The sequence below is a fragment of the Trachurus trachurus genome (assembly GCF_905171665.1).
Source record: "Trachurus trachurus genome assembly, chromosome: 13".
In the NCBI taxonomy this organism is placed as follows: domain Eukaryota; kingdom Metazoa; phylum Chordata; class Actinopteri; order Carangiformes; family Carangidae; genus Trachurus; species Trachurus trachurus.
In genome coordinates this window covers 5194852-5213028 of record NC_139892.1, presented here as the reverse complement: position 1 = coordinate 5213028, position 18177 = coordinate 5194852, and the positions used below count along the sequence as shown (strand labels likewise).

Below are 18177 nucleotides of genomic sequence, written 5' to 3'. Positions count from 1 at the left end.
GAACTATCCCTTTAAACCAGCGTTCATTCACCTGAACACAAACTGTCTCTGATGTGACATGAATATTTACACTGTCTCTCTTTGTGTGTGTGTGTGTGTGTGTGTGCAGGGCCGTTTGACGGGCGTGGCGTCACCCTGCTGGAGGTTTGCGGCAGTTGGCCCGAGAGCTTCGGCATCCCGCGCCACAACCTGGGCTCAGCGGACGCCAGCGACGAGGGGCTGAGGGAGAGACTGGCCGACGCCATGTCTGAGTCCCCGTCCAGGGACATCGTCGGGTCCGCTACAGGTCAGAGACACACAGACACACACACACGCGTAACCTCTGGATCTCAGTGGTGTAGTCACATCTTTTGTGGTGGGTAAACTGCTTTTTAGGTGGGTAAACTGTTCATACTTGCATCACTGGTGGTTCTCAAACTCTTTTACATCGAGGACCCCAAAACTGACACAAATTAGACCACGGACCCCCATTGAACAAAATTTTGAAGCAAACACCAGAAATACACAAATAATCAATATATGTTTAAACTAGGCATACATTTTTGAAAGATTATAGAGAAATTTCTGGAAAAAAGTGGTACAATTTCTCCCAAAAAGTTGAAACATTTCTAGAAAAATGTGGTAAAATTTCTCAAAAAAATTATAGAAAAATGTGGCAAAATTTCTCTCAAAAAAAGGGGCAAACAATAATACAAAAAGGGTAAAATTTCTTGAAAAAAAAGGTAAAAAAAAATGAAAAATTGATAAGGTACTGGTAAAATTTCTCAAAAGAATTCTAGGAAAAGTGGTAACATGAAAAAAAAGGCAAACAATAATTAAAAAAGTGATAACATTTCTGAGGGGAAAAAAAAAATTTAAAAGAAGAAGTGGTAAAATTTCAAGAAAAAGTTGGGGACCCCCTTGAACCCTGTCAGCCCTCCCACTTTGAGAACCATTGATACTTTAGTTAGATAGTTTTGTTGTACTGGGTACACTGAGTATCGCATAGACTACACCACTGGTTTCATTTTTGTGTATTTTTGTTGTTGTTGTTGCCAAGGTCACATGTCCCCTCCTCCTGGACGCAATGCATGCTGGGAGAACTGGCAGAAGAGACAGAGGGTTTGATGTTGAGGATGAGGATGAGGAAGAGGAAGAGTCTTAACCTAGAGAATATCTGTAGTTTAATGAACTTTAGATCTGATTCTTTTAAATGTGTTGAAATGAATAAAGTCAATAAATAGAAGGAATGTAGCTGTGTTTGTGGCCGCCGCCGCCGCTCTGGCGTATGTTTGGTGCTTTGTTTCCAGTCCAGAGATGACCAGGTCTTCCATTTCCGTGTATCGTTCTAGATTTCTATTCTTTTTTCCATATCGTGGCTTTTTGTATCTTTTTCCTTGATGATTGTTTTGTGGTTCTTCACCTCGTTCATCAGTTCGATGAGTTTGGGCTGTTGTTTGGAGACGTTTCTTAACTCTTAACTCATAAACCACAGTGATCTCCTAATTTCTTCCATTTCCTCATCCGCCACGTTTTGTTTGTTTGATTCAGGTGGCATTTTGACGATTATATGAAGTCTTTTGACGACTATTTAGGTCATTTTCACCATGCAGCATGAAAAGCCGACGAGATTGCAGCATACGCACGCATGCATGCACATCGAGTACATCGAATTTAGCTTGACTTCCTCACTACTACGTTACCCAGCATGCACTGCTGCCAGCTGGAGCTGCAGTGATGGATGAGGTCACTGGTGGAAGGATGTTCAAGTTGTCTGTGTGTGTGTGCGTTTGGTTTTGGAATATCTACACACACACACACACACACACACACACACACACACACAGGCAGGAAGCCTCAAAGGGAAGCAAAGGTGTGTGTGTGTGTGTGTGTGTGTGTGCAGCAGACATGCCGTTGGCCCTGACAGTCGAATGGTTAACTCATTTAGGAAGCGCCAGAGCTTTCTCTCTCTCTACCCCCCCCTCCTTAAGTGAACAAGAGTTCCTTTGATTTAAATGTGTGTGTGTGTGTGTGTGTGTGTGTGTGTGTGTGTGTGTGTGTGTGTGTGTGTGTGTGTGTGTGTGTGTGTGTGTGTGTGTGTGTGTGTGTAGGGGTTAGGTCTGGGGATGTTGGGGTTGGGGAAGTGGGGGGGGGGGGGGCACAAGGCCTTAATGGATTTAGCATCGACAACGCACCCCCCCCCCCCATCTCAAACCATCCACAGCCCCCCACCACCCCATGTTAGGGTTTAAAGGGATAGTTCACCCAAAATTGAAATTTCACTCATTATCTCCTCCCCCTCATGTGGACTAAGGGCTGGGAGAAGTTTCAGAGTCCTCCGTGGCTTCTCTGAGTTACAGGGGGTCTCGGCGTAGCAGTGCATGTCCGTATAACGGCTGCAAATGGATACCAACTGTCTTCGTAAAAAAAAGACACACCAAAAAACATCCAAATACCTCCATGCTGCTTGTATGTAATGTCCATCTTGTATTGAAGCCCCGGAATGCGAAATTGTTCCGAAAAAAATTAAATTAGTCTATATTTCAAGCTTGTTTGTAGCGGAAGCTTCTCGAAGCTCCTCTTCCCGGTTCGTCAAATTTAGACAAACTGGCAAGAGAAGCTTCCGCTACAAAACAAGCTTGAAATATAGACTAATTTAATTTTTTTCGGGACAATTTCGCATTTCAGGGTTTCAATACAAGACAGACAGTTTTTTGGTGCGTGTCTTTTTGTTACGAAGACAGTTGGTATCCATTTGCAACCGTTATATGGACATGCACTGCTACGCCGAGACCCCCTGTAACTCAGAGAAGCCACGGAGGACTCTGAAACTTCTCCCAGCCCTTAGTCCACATGAGGGTGAGTAGATAATGAGTGAAATTTCAATTTTGGGTGAACTATCCCTTTAACCTTATTTGTAGCTCTCTCTCTCTCTCTCTCTCTCTCTCTCTCTCTCTCTCTCTCTTCTCATCCCCCCCCCTCACCCGTGTCTCTTCATTAGATTACATGTTGGAGTCTCCCGGACACTCGCAGTCAGTCTCCTCTTGTTCTCGTTCTTGTTCCCTCCATCATCTCGCATCCCGACCCCCCCGACCCCCCCTCCTCCGACCCTAATGCAACACAAAATTCATTACTGATCACATTACATCAAAATACACCCCTGACACACACACACACACACTGGGTGCTGAGGGGAGAGTGATGGACTGAGACGCCTCCGTCCGACCAATAGGAGCTGAGATCTGATGGTCCAGGACTGATGCTGCGTTCATAACAACTCGGAGGTCGGAAATCCCAACTCGAAAATTTCCGACTTCCGACATCATTGCGTTCACGCTGCAGGAACTCGGGAGAAAAAAAACATGGATACCTGAAGGAAGTTTGACATATTGTGGCTCATAGCTGAATAGGAAAAATCAATGCAGCAGTAAATGATGTTTATTTTGGAGGAGAGGAGACGCTGCAGATGAGTGCACATATAATGTTACAGCCTTGATAACAGTTAAACCTTATTTCCGTCACATACGAGGAACCACAATTTCACACCATACAACAATCACAGCTTAATATAAACGTATTTCATATAGGCTACTGCAATAATACACAAAAATATGCATTAAAACCTCAACAAATAAATGAATCTAAATTCTAACCGTTTAAGACGAGGGCCGCCATGTTTTGATGTTGTCGTGACGTCAAGTTGGAAAGTCGGAGCTCTGATATGAGTCTGGTAACATTGTGTTATTATCTCATAGTGTGGTGAATGTGCAGGTCACAACTTGTCCACCAGAGCGTTGTGGAGTTGTTGGATTGTGTATTTGATGAGTTTGATGAGGGAAACCAAGAAATCCCATGAGCCTCCGTAGCGTAGCTCTGAGCAGCTCACGGCTCTGCTCCGCCGTTCTAAAAATAGCTTGCACCGACAATTAAAGGTAACGAACCTACTGCTATGACTATAGGGATTATGGCAATGGGACAATTTTCCAAAATGTTGAACTATCCCTTTAAGAGCTTCATATCCAGACGGCAGGTTCACCTGAGTTCATTCAGGTTCATTTATATTTGACTGGGCCACAAACAGTTAAAATCAGTCCCGATATATTGATGGTATTGATCCTGCAGAGACCAGAGACCGGTTCATTCTCCTTCTCCTGGACTAAAGTCTCGGATGTTGATCGACAGACTGACGTTTGTTGGTTTTAGGTCAGTTAATGTCATCAGACTGGGAACATGTGTATTTATGTATCTTCTGTATATGTGTTGGCTGCTACAGTGAGATTCACCTGAACGCACCATGATCAGCTCACAGGAATGTGCAGCACCAGGCTTTTCATTCATTCATTCATTCACTGGTTTTTTTTTCTTTGTGGTTCTTCGACACACGAGGATTTTTACCAATAATGTTAAAAACGTTTCCTTGGCCGCCGCCGACTCGCCAGGATCTAATTTCCCTCCGACTTTCTCCTGGAACAAGGCGGCAGTTCACATGTCGTCACGTCCACGTTCGATTCCAACACACGGCCACCGGGGGCCAGAGTCTGCAGGGTTTTTGTTGTTGTTGTTTATTGTTGTGAGCTAATTACTTGAGCTAACTGGGATTTCCACGTTAATATATGTGCACTTGAAGGGCTCCTGCTGCGAGCGGAGCTGCATGAGGTGCGTTTAAAGGCTGCGGGAGCGAGAGTGTGAGTCTTGGCGTGAGACGGAGATGGGCAGAAGCAGATGGTAACTTGCTCAGTGGCTGAACAGACACACACACACACACACACACACACACACACACACACACACACACACACACACACACACACACACTTAACTCACCTATACACACATCTACCTCATCTGTTTCTCTGTCAAACTGCAGCAGGAGAAGTTTCAACACTCAGATGAGCTCAAACAGACTGTTTTTTCATTTCTCTCTCTCACACAAACTGAAACTTTATTTAAACTGTGAACTAGAAACAAAGTGAAGAACAGGTTCAAGTTCACACTATAAACCTGTTTCAGGTTTGGTTTTATAATATATTATGACATAATATTATGGTATTTTGGTCACATTATCATTTATGTTTCTGTTCCTCACTAAGCTGAAGCTCATATTTAATAATATCACAATGTTTTGAGAATTTATTTTTCTGAATAATTCATTTTATTTGGCATTTAACATGGCCGCCTCGGTTTGGTGCGTCGCCCACTTATGTATTTGTAATGACTTGTAACAACTCATTCTAAGGTACCAGAAAGCTAGACGAATTTAGAGAAATCTAAATTAAATTGTTATTGGTGCGACCACCCTTCATTCATATTTTTGAAAGTATTCTACCTTTACAGCACTTTTTCACTGCTGCCTAATACTTTTGCACAGTACTGTATATTTATATATGAATGTATTATTACTGAAGAGGAGCTGGAGGCTGCAGAGGAACAGACACACACTGACACTGTGATGATTTACAACGCCATTTAACTTATGACCATAACCACATCGCCCCAGAGCATTCTGGGAGGCTCCGCCCCCTCAACCCCACAGAGACTGTATGTGTGTGTACAGAGTGTGTGTCAATAGTGTGTATCCTCATATGTGTTTGAGTGTTTCCTCTACAAACTGTCCTGAAGTTTCACATACACACACTTCATCTCTGCTGTTGTTTACTTTCTCTCTGCTGCTGTTTATCACAGTTTTTTTTCATTCACATAAACAATTTGTCAACAACTCGATGTGGACGGAAACACAACAACAAACAACACACACACACACACACACACACACACATATTATATACACACACACCTCCCCCTCATGTGTCTCCTCCTCACACACTCGGAGCTGGAATGCTGCTGATGTAACAAATCACTGTGTATCTGACATTCTCCTCCAGCAACACACACACACACACATGAACGCACACACACAGACACACACAGACTCACAGGGGAAACAAAGCCTCCAGTCAGGGTAATGGGGCTCTCACGCTAAGGCCGAGACCCGGCGTCGCCAGCTCGGAGGGCAGGTGACACTCACACAGGAAGATGGACGGATGGAGAGAGCGAGAGAGAGAGAGAGAGAGAGAGAGAGAGAGAGAGAGAGAGAGAGAGAGAGAGAGAGAGAGAGAGAGAGAGAGAGAGAGAGAGAGAGAGAGAGAGTCACTGACGACTAAAACACACTATGGCTGAAATTAGATTTGCCCCCAATGATATAATGTCACTAACTAGATTTGTCTTATTGGTGCCTGAACAACATAAATTCCATTGAAGCCATATGGAGAGTGGGCGAAGGGATGAGGAGACAAGGAGACAAGGGGAAGAGTGGATGAAGGGATGAGGAGACAAGGAGACAAGGGGAAGAGTGGATGAATGGATGAGGAGACAAGGGGACGAGTGGATGAAGGGATGAGGAGACGAGGGGACAAGGAGACAAGGGGACGAGTGGATGAGGAGACAAGGGGACGAGTGGATGAAGGGATGAGGAGACAAGGGGATGAGTGGATTGAAGGGATGAGGAGACAAGGGGACGAGTGGATGAAGGGATGAGGAGACAAGTGGATGAAGGGATGAGGAGACAAGGGGACAAGTGGATGAAGGGATGAGAAGACAAGGAGATGACGGGATGAGGAGACAAGGAGATGAAGGGATGAGGAGACAAGGGGATGAAGGGATGAGAAGACAAGGGGATGAAGGGATGAGGAGACAAGGGGATGAAGGGATGAAGAGACAAGGGGATGAAGGGATGAGGAGACAAGGGGACGAGTGGATGAAGGGATGAGGAGACAAGGGGACGAGTGGACGAAGGGATGAGGAGACAAGGGGAAGAGTGGATGAGCACTGATGCTTCAGGTGCAAAATTTCCCAGAGTTCATAGCAGCAAACGTCAATTTACATGGTGGTTTACATCCTTCACGCATATTTATGATTATTATGGAGGCATTTGGATTTAGATGTTGTGTTCAAGCTCAGTGTCAGTTACATGTTTAAATCCAACTATATATTAAAATATTTCTAAGTCTTATCAAAGAAACATGAACGATGATGATGTGATAAAGGTAGATGTTTGTGTTAAAGCTCCATACAGTATAAAGGTAGATGTTTGTGTTAAAGCTCCATACAGTATAAAGGTAGATGTTTGTGTTAAAGCTCCATACAGTATAAAGGTAGATGTCCATGTGTAGTGTGATTATAAAGCAGCTCTAGCTTCTATATTAATACTGTGAAAGTATCAAAGCCTCAGTCCACAGAGAAATGCACACAGCCTGTATTCAGAAACTGAGCCTTAAAACCAGCCGTCAGGACTTCCTGTCACTTTGTGATGTCACAACAAAGCCCCGCCCCCTCACCACCTGGACCCACCATTCAACAACAACAACTTTGAAGGATTTAGTTTCTCTGAGTGTTTTATTCTGAAATCTGCTCTATTTTTATTGGATCACTTTAGGAAGCAGTCAGCCAATCAGAAGAGAGGCTCAGAGCCTCCTCCTCTCTTCTGATTGGCTGATACCGACCTGTTGTTCCTAGAGCTGCAGAAAGAAGCTGAGAGAGAGAGGAGATGGAAAACTACACTGAGATGGTTTTTGGTTCCTAAATCCACAAATATATAAAAACCAATAAACTAAATCAGACTTTTTAAACTTTCGACTTCATGTAGAAAAATAAATTAAATCCAATTTTTCATCAGTTTTTCAATCTGTAGAGAGGAACTCACAGAATACAAACCAGTTTCCTCATGTGTTTATTTTTGTTTCCTTTCAACTCTATTGATCCAGATCAGATTCATCAGTGCAACAGGCATCGTATCAGATTTAACTAATAATAATCATAATAATAATAATAACGATAACGCTTCTTAGAATTTCGCCTTTTTTCTTCTTCCATCTTTTCCTTGTTTGATTTTCTTGGTTATTTTGTGGCTTTTTAACAGAAAATCAAGTCGAGCATTCCTCAATAATTTCTATCCCATGTTTATCTTTGTATGTTTGAATCAGCAGCAGCAGCATCATCACAGTCACACTGACTCAGGCTAAAAGTCCTCACGGTGCCAACTGTTCTCTGTTTGTACTACACGATACCGAGCTGCAGCCTGTGTGTGTGCTGATTGATGAGGTGAGGGCTGCAGAGGACCACCCACTCCCACTGGCTCTCAACCAGCTCTTGTTTGTTGGATCGCAGCTCAAAGAAACTGGGAGTAATAACGCTAATAATAATAATAATAATAATAATAATAATAACTCTAATAATAATAATAATAACAGAGAGTCTGTCTGAGCTCAGCTGGTTCTCTCAACACCTGACTCAACACTAATATTTAGGGCGGTCTTATCAGCACCATGGAGCTGAGGTTATTTCCTGTGTGTGTGTGTGTGTGGATGCATATGTTGGTTTTTATTAAAGGGATAGTTCACCCAAAATTGAATTTCTCATTACTCATTATCTACTCCCCCTCATGTGGACTAAGGGGTGGGAGAAGTTTCAGAGTCCTCCGTGGCTTCTCTGAGTTACAGGGGGTCTTGGCGTAGCAGTGCATGTCAATATAACGGTTGCAAATGGATCCCAACTGTCCTCGTAACAAAAAGACACACCAAAAAACATCCAAATACCTCCATGCTGCTCGTATGTAATGTCCGTCTTGTATTGAAGCCCCGAAATGCGAAATTGTTCCGAAAAAAATTAAATAAGTCTATTTTTCAAGCTTGTTTTGTGGCGGAAGCTTCTCGAAGCTCCTCTTCCCGGTTCGTCAAATTTGGACGAACTGGGAAGAGGACGGACCCTGGTTCGTCCAAATTTGACGAACCAGGAAGAGGAGCTTCCGCTACAAACAAGCTTGAAATATAGACTTATTACATTTTTTTCGGGACAATTTCGCATTTCGGGGCTTCAATACAAGACGGACATTACATACGAGCAGCGTGGAGGTTTTTGGATGTTTTTTGGTGTGTCTTTTTGTTACGAAGACAGTTGGTATCCATTTGCAACCGTTATATGGACATGCACTGCTACGCCGAGACCCCCTGTAACTCAGAGAAGCCACGGAGGACTCTGAAACTTCTCCCAGCCCTTAGTCCACATGAGGGTGAGTAGATAATGAGTGAAATTTCAATTTTGGGTGAACTATCCCTTTAACTCCAGCAGTTTCATACATGTGTTTGTGCAGCCTGCAGGAGTGCGTAGTGTGTGTGTCTTTACTCTGAATGCAAACGTTTTATAATAACCACCCATTACATATGTTCCTGTGTGTGTGTGTGTGTGTGTGTGTGTGTGTGTGTGTGTGTGTGTGTGTGTGTGTGTGTGTGTGTGTGTGTGTGTGTGTGTGTGTGTGTGTGTGTGTGTGTGTGTGTGTGTGTGATGCTGAACTCTCATCCTGACTCAGTTAATTGCTGGTTCTGCTGTTGGAGCCTCTCGGACCGTCGGCTCCTGGCCCGGTGACACGCTGTATGTGTGCTTTGGTCCGGTTCCACTGTGCTTGTACTGATGTTATCACTTCAGAGAAAACATTAGCTCTGTGGCCATATGCTGCTCTGAGCGTGTGTGTGTTTGTGTCTGTGTGTGTGTGTTTGTGTGTGTGTTCGCTAAATGTATAAAAGATAAAGAAAGTTTGACATAGGAAATATCTGTTGATGTAATTTCTCAGCGTAGATTGAGGGTTTCCTCTCTGACACATAACCTCCTGTGTGTGTGTGTGTGTGTGTGAGAACACATGTCGGTTTTAGCCTTCGGCCGGCCTCAAACTCTCTTAAAGGGATAGTTCAACATTTTGGCAAACTGGCCCATTGCCATAATCCCTATAGTCATAGCAGTATGTTCGTTACCTTTAATTGTCGGTGCAAGCTATTTTTAGAACGGCGGAGCAGAGCCGTGAGCTGCTCAGAGCTACGCTACGGAGGCTCATGGGATTTCTTGGTTTCCCTCATCAAACTCATCAAATACACAATCCAACAGCTCCAAAACACTCTGGTGGACAAGTTGTGACCTGCACATTCACCACGCTATGAGATAATAACACAACGTTACCAGACGTTTTTAGAGGGAAATACAGAGGGAAATACAGAGACTGCTTGATGAAAAACTGTCTCCAACAGGAACGTGCATTAGCAGTTTTGCAAGAATTTACCTCATGCAAGTTGTTGTTGTTGAACTAACCCTTTAAGAAAGCACATCCAAAGACACAACGCTACAAATTCAGAAAACAACAAAGCTGCAAAAACCGTGTTTCTAGGGACACAATAATGTGACGGACCAGGCTAAAAGACTAATGCTGAGTTGTTTTAGAGGTAAATTAATGCAAAACCGCTGATGTGCGTTGCCTTCAGGGACAGTTTTTCATCAAGCAGTCTCTGTATTTCCCTCTAAAACAACTCTGTCTGGTAACGTTGTGTTATTATCTCAGCGTGGTAAATGTGCAGGTCACAACTTGTCCACCAGAGCGTTGTGGAGTTGTTGGATTGTGTATTTGATGAGTTTGATGAGGGAAACCAAGAAATCCCATGAGCCTCCGTAGCGTAGCTCTGAGCAGCTCGCCGCTCTGCTCCGCCGTTCTAAAAATAGCTTGCACCAACAATTAAAGGTAACAAACCTACTGCTACGACTATAGGCATTATGGCGATGGGCCAATTTGCCAAAATGTTAAACTATCCCTTTAAAGAGACAGCGCGGCATTACTTATCTACTCCCTTTATCCCCATTTACTAATCAGTATCACACTGGGCAGCGTTGAGCTTTAATAGCTGCCATTTCTTCATTTGAACCCGGTGCTGTGTTCCCGTTGTGATGATGAATGTGCTCTGTGTATTACAATAACCTATCAAATGTAATGTTTTATTGTTTTAATGCCACTGGCAAACGGCTAAGAGCCTGTAATCTGCAGCGTGCATCTGAGTGCTGTCGGGCCGCCGTTGCTGCTGCTGCCTGGAAAAATGCAATACATCACTCATTACTGTTACTCATTTGCCTCAGTCATGAGTCTCTGTGGGCTGTAATTGGTTCATCTACTGTACTCATTAGTTCTCTGTATTTTTTCTTGTAAGTGTCCAGGTTTTTTGGGCTTGTCTGTAGAAACCTGTGCACACAAACTCGGAGCACATACGATACACACCCGCCTCTGCACTGGCGGTCATGTTGTTTTCATGTCTGTCTCTGTAACGCAGTGGAAGAATTTAGTCAAAACATTCACCAGCAGTCAAACATGGACTGAAATCTCCAAGACTTCTCAAAGGGAACTTCCTCTTACTTGAAACAAACGTTGACTTGGACTCAGAGATGGACTGATTAAGACTGTGGTGGTCAAAAGGTCAAGGTCACACGTCTTTGCCATCACACAGCAGTTATGACTGTTACATTTTGTACAAATGATTAATAATTTATGTGAGTGGATATGCGACCTGGCTGGGCCCCAGTCTGAGAGGTGGTGGAACAGGTTTATGGCTTTAGTTTAATGCTGCTGCAGGTTGAACCAACAACTGAACTTCAGATGAAACAAGTGCATGTGAGTCAGTGATCAAGAACAATCAACAATCATGATTCCCCAATACGGAGCTGAGGCCTTTAGCTGCTGCTCCCTGTCCTGACGTCTCTGGGTGTTTTGAGTCTTTGTTTTAACACAAACTCAAGACAGTTTCAAGTTTTATTATTCTAGTCACTGCAGCTTAAAGGGATAGTTCAACATTTTGGCAAATTGGCCCATTTCCATAACCCCTATAGTCATAGCAGTAGGTTTGTTACCTTTAATTGTCGGTGCAAGCTATTTTTAGAACAGCGGAGCAGAGCCGTGAGCTGCTCAGAGCTACGCTACGGAGGCTCATGGGATTTCTTGGTTTCCCTCATCAAACTCATCAAATTCACAATCCAACAAATCCAAAACGCTCTGGTGGACAAGTTGTGACCTGCACATTCACCACGCTATGTTACCAGACAGAGTTATTTTAGAGGGAAATGCAGAGACTGCTTGATGAAAAACTGTCCCTGAAGGCAACGTGCATCACCTGTTTTGCAAGAATTTAACTCATGCAAGTTGTTGTTGAACTATCCCTTTAAGAAAACACATGCAAAGACACAAAGGCACAAATTCAGAAAACAGCTAAGCTGCAAAAACTCACAACACAACAGAGGAAGTGTTTCTAGGAAAACAATAATGTGACGGACTAGGCTAAAAGACTAATGCTAAGCTAACTGTGTATATTATCAATAATATACCATGTAATATCTTAAACTACAGCATTTTGAGCCCTCAGGGCCACCGTATTATTCCACCAAAGTAACAAGTAAGGACTCCTAACCTGGATTAATTTGCACTGTTGCTGACGGTGTCAGAGCTCCATCATGTGCGGGAACCGTTGGTCCGTCTCAGTCATACAGCAAAAAAATCTCAGCATTTTGAATTTTCATATTTTCATGGAGCACACACTTAAATCACAGACTTTATGTTGGCAGCAGCTTTAATTGGAATTAACATCAGTCTACGACTACATGCAGGATAAAAAAAAAAGAAAGAAAGAAAACTCAAAGACCCAAAAACAGTCGTCCAGCTCCGACTGCTCATTTAAACCAGTGTTGATTTTATTATCTGGATGTGCTGCTGATCAACATTAATCTTTCTGTACGTCCACTGTGTCGCAGTCACAGCTGAAAGGACTATGTTTACACCTTTACTTTAAAAGCTGGAGTTGATATAGTTGTGGAAATGCACTGATCAAGTGTGCGTTTTGTATCATCGCGCGATTATGGTGTCAATACACTCCTGTTGTTAAGTGTCTGATCTGGAGCCCGGAGCCACGTAAACAATCCATAAATGTCGTTTTTCTATATGGAAATGAAACATGAATAGCCTCTTTAACTTTTGCTATTATATAAATCATTCCATAGAAAACCTCATTAATTGGTCCATTAAGGAAACATGGAAACTGGAGTGCACGCCTGTTCAGACAGCTGTGTGATTTAATGCTGCTACAATACATCCTGTATTTGAATTGGCTGCATATTCAATTCACACAAAGCCGCACTATTATCCCTCCGCCCACCGCCCGCTCTCTGCGCCATTCAGCCTTGTTTTAGTTCACTGATACCTATCACAAGAGCAACAAGCACACAGGGAGGGAGGGGGGAGGAGGGGGGAGGGGGGTGTAGAGGCTTGGAGGTCCTTCTTCTTCTTCTATCAGTCATTACAGACGTCTAACAACACACACACACACACGAACCGCTCACATTAACAACAACCATATAACAACAACAGTGTGTGTGGTGTCAGACCGGCGGCCGACTCTCTAATATCCACTCACAGTCGTCACGGTTACAACGTCGTCACAGAGATAATGAGTAATGACATGGAGCATCGTTGGTGTGAAACTTCCTGTCACGTGTCCGTGATGTGAAAGAGTCAATGATAACAAACAAAACAACACTCTTAGGAGTATTTATAGACTTTTCTACAAAGAAGAAGAAGAAGAAGAAGAAGCTACAGTTATAAAATGTGAAATGTTTTCACAAAAGGGAGAAAATGAAGACTTGTCTTCATGCATTACATCGTATGTGGCCTCTTGCAGAAACAAACAGCTTCATCAAAGTCCAGAGTTCATGACAATAATGTAACTAGTACAGTTTTTATTGATGATCACTATTTTTATTGTAATGCTGTCGTACTGCCTGTGGTCTTTACTTTGTCGGGCACATTCAGTACAAATAAAGGGCGCATCGCATCACATCGTATCGTATCATATTTCATTGTGTCGTATCGTATCGCTTCGCATTGCATCCCATCACATCGTATCGTATCGTATCGCATCATATCGCATCGTATCACATTGCATTGCATTGCATTGCATCGTATCACTTCGCGTTGCATCCCATTGCATTGCATCACATCGTATCGCATCGTATCGCATGGCATTGCATCGTATCACTTTGCATCGTATCGCATTGCATTGCATTGTATCGCATTGCATTGCATTGCATCGTATCACTTTGCATCGTATCGCATTGCATCGTATCGCATTGCATTGCATTGTATCGCATTGCATTGCATGGCATCGTATCACTTCGCATCGTATCGCATTGCATTGCATTGTATCGCATTGCATTGCATGGCATTGCATCGTATCGCATTGCATTGCATGGCATTGCATCGTATCGCATTGCATCGTATCGCATTGCATCGCATCGTATTGCATCGCATCTAATTTGTCGTTATCCTATCTTGTCTTATATTATCATATTGTATGGTAATTATATTGTATTGTGTTTTACGGTATTGTATCGTATCTAATTACATCATAACATATTTTACCTTATCATATTGTATCTAACCTTATTGTACTGTAACATATCATAACGTATTGTATCCTACCTTTTCTTATTGTATCATACCATGTAGTATCATATAGTATCATATTGAGTTTTTAGGTTAAAACTACTGCGCAACACATGGCTCTCAGCACTTTTAAATCCAGGTTAAAAACATTTCTCTTTTCACGTGCTTATAGCTGAGTTCTTTTAAGAACTTAAAACTTTATCTATTTTCTTTTATTTTACTTTTATTTGCTCTTGCTTTTAACTCTGTTTTTAGTGTTTTGTTTGTTTTTATTCTGTTTTATGCTTCTTTTTTTAATGTTTTGTCTTTATGTAAAGCACATTGAGTTGCCTTGGTATGAAATGCGCCTTGCCTTGCCTCAGCAGCTCCATCACTATTTTCCTCTGATTCCAAAGTCAACAGAGAAAAAAAGAGAAGAGGCCACCTGACTTGTTGTCAGCACCATGTCTTCATGGTAGCGCTGTGACCACTGTGGCATCATCACAGTCCTGTTTTTGTCAGTGATGAGTTCATGTTCTGAGGCAGGTTGAGACATTTAGGGATTAGATAGAGCTCCAGTTCATCTGAATGAGATGGACCTACAGGAGTGAAGTGATCTGAATCAGCATCATCATCAACAGGAAGTGATTGTTTCCTGTCTGCTTAGAGCGTTAGCGGTTAGCTCTGCCCATTAGAACCGGATGAAGTCACCCAATGTTATTCTATAATATATAACATTTAATATAAAGCAGTGCAGTCAGAACAACATGTTTTAAACCATTGTCAGATCTGTTGCCTCCTGAACTCCAGCTGCAGCTGCTGCAGAAACAACAGGACCAGAACAACTGGTTGCACCACATTCACTTGACATGCTGTTCCACCTGCAGCTGCTTTATCTGGGCTGATGCGTCTCTGGTGACCAACCATGTGTCTGAGCTGATTAGAAGGTGTCATGAGACGCTTTTGAAGAATTCATCGCTCGTGTTTTTCCTCCTACGTTCTTTATCTTCCGATCTTCTACCAACAATCTGCTGTCATCGTCTGCGTTGTGTGTTTTGTTGTGTTGTTGTGATGGATGTCTGTGTCACACCTCAGTCTGGTTCAGAGCTGGTGACCGTGACGATCGGAGCTCGTGATCGAACGTTATCTGTCAACGATTTATCAAAACCAATGATGATGTTTAGTGTCGTCTGAACTGAACTGACCTGGAACGAAATTCATTTTTACATGAGAGGTGGAGCAGTCAGGACGATGCTCCGGTGTCTCGACACGATTGATTCACTGACAACACGGGTCACAAACATGGACGCCGGCTGACACCATGTTCACATGGAGCCGAGTATCTGAAAAAAACAGATCTATTTTGACGTGTTTTAATCATACATTCACACGAAAAACTCAGTTTTAGGTCACTGTTAACGATTATTCCTGAAAACGCTGGTCAAAGTGGAGAAGAAATAATAATATAATAAAATAAACGTAAACGTAAACAGGTGAGAACAGAGTTTTATGTTTCACGTCAGGTGTGTGATCTTTGTTTACTGCAGTGGTCTCCAACCATTTTTCCTCTGAGAGCCAGTTTTACAAAATGAAAATGTCTGAGAGCCACTCATGTTTTGTAACATTCATTCTTTCATTCTTTACAAAAACGTGAAACAACATTGTGTTTCCCACTCTTCATGAACATAGTCTGTTTATATAGCCTCTATCATCCTGATAGCTGGCATCCTGACTGTCAGGTGTTGTCTCTCCTCCATTAAATAAGAAAGGAGGCTGAAAATCCCAGGACATGTCTGTTCTGATGATACAAGTCAGCCGTCCTGAAATGTGTGTTTCTCTTGTAGAATACACATTAATCAAGTTTTCCAATTTACGTATGATTCATTGATCCTTTGGTGAGCTACTAGGAAATTATGACGAAATATCGAGAGAGAGAATGTAAAGTGGGTTTCTGCTAAATCTAGTGTGTGGGAACTGAAAATAAACATGTTGAGCAGCATCTTCCATGTCTGGATGGATGTTTTCTTGAGTCTATAAGGTACCAATAATTTAATGATAAGATAACCATGTTTGAATTGTGAAATGGGTTTGACTAAAAGAAACATTTGGTTTTGTCTATATTATACTAGGTAATTATACTATATTGACTGGGTTAAATAGAATTACATCACTAGAAAGAGATTAAAATCATTGACAAAAACTAGTCGTAAACAGTCATGGGTTATTCTGACTAAAATAAACTAAAATGCTCAGACTGTTAGTCGACTGAAACTTGACTATACAAAAGTCAGCTGACAGTTTGACACAAAGACTAAGACTGACATTAAAACAGGCAGACAAAAACAACACCAGAGGTGGGTAGTAACGCGCTACATTTACTCCGTTACATTTACTTGAGAAACTTTTTGGATAAATTGTACTTCTAAGAGTAGTTTCAATACAGCATACTTGTTACTTTTACTTGAGTATATTTTTTCAGAAGAAGCGGTACTTTTACTACGTTACATTGAGCTACATTCCGGTCGCTACTCGCTACTTTTTCTTATCGATCCAATGTGCAAATTGTTTCTTTTTTAATGGAGATACTACCGAGCCCCTGTCACATGACTGCGTGTAACCAATCAGATGTAGCCACTCGCGACGTTTGCCTTCGTTTAACCAATCAGACAGAGCCAGACAGTCACATGACCGCACACAAAATCTCTGCGGTAAACAGGATGGCCACTCCGCCTCAAATTTGAGAAACTGCGGCTAGTAAATGATTAGGATGACGTCAGCCCTGGTATGTCGTGGATAATGTCCGTCAAGGCAAAGATATTCAATATAAACCGTCTTTGGTGAAGGTTCTCAGTCATCCAGGTCGTCTTATTCTTCTTCCTCCCCAGGAAGTTTAAACCCCATACACACCTGGAGACATGTGACTCCTAGTCACATGACCACCCCTCCAGTTTCGGGGGTGTGGTCATGTGACTCGAGTCTCGGGGGTGTGGTCATGTGACTTTGGTTTCACTAGAAACCAATCATAGGACCACTCACTCTGGGTTTAAACACCTGGGTTTCTGGCATTAGTCTCAGACAGTTCATATAGATAGGCCTATCTAAGTTATTGTGAATTTGTCTTAATTTATGTTAGGCTACTTTGTAAAAAATGTAATTTAGGCCATTTTCCTAGTTGTTAAATGTTGTTCTTTGGCAATATCAGAATTTTTTCATTGCTATTATATTTTTGTGTATTTACATTTACGCGCTGATCATTAAACAAACAAATCAGAGGTTACTCAGCAGTTACTCAGTACTTGAGTAGCTTTTTCACCAAGTACTTTCTACTCTTACTCAAGTAAATATTTGAATGGCTACTTTTTACTTTTACTTGAGTTAAATTATTCTAAAGTAACTATACTCTTACTTGAGTACAATTTTTGGCTACTCTACCCTCCTCTGAACAACACTAGTCTCGAGTCCTGAGTCCGAGTCCGAGTCCAAGTCGTCCGGTCGTGGTCGGTTCTGGAGGATGGGATGGAACATGAATGATGAATAAATACCGACGCCTGTTGTTGTTGTTGTTGCTCCAACAGGCGTGAGCTCGGCCCCTCGCTGCCTGCTGCATGTACAGCTGCATGTACATTGTACACAGCATAATTGTGACTATGAGCTCAGTAACGGCTCTAATGCGCAGACTGAGGACCACACACACACACACACACACACACATGCATGCACACCCTTTAGATACTCGACTACTATCTCAAAACTATTAGTTAATCATTTTGTGAGATGCCCACGGGGCCGCGTCGTCCCCTCGCCTCCACCAGAGAGAGAGGGAGAGAGAGAGAGAGAGAGAGAGAGAGAGAGAGAGCAAATGAGTGCACTCTCTCCCTGAAAGCTCCTCAGCTCTGTCGTGACAGAGAGAGAGAGAGAGATAGAGAGAG

At 42.5% G+C, this 18177-nt stretch overlaps 1 protein-coding gene across 1 annotated transcript in view; it reads left to right on the top strand.

Annotated features, from left to right (window-relative positions):
- The window catches only part of bcas3 (BCAS3 microtubule associated cell migration factor), a 430682-nt gene that overhangs the window by 392395 nt on the left and 20110 nt on the right, over window positions 1-18177 (top strand). Inside the window, exon 23 of the mRNA XM_083984996.1 lies at window positions 110-286. Within this exon, the coding sequence (XP_083841122.1) occupies window positions 110-286 (177 nt within the window). The remainder of the gene's footprint in view (window positions 1-109; window positions 287-18177) is intronic.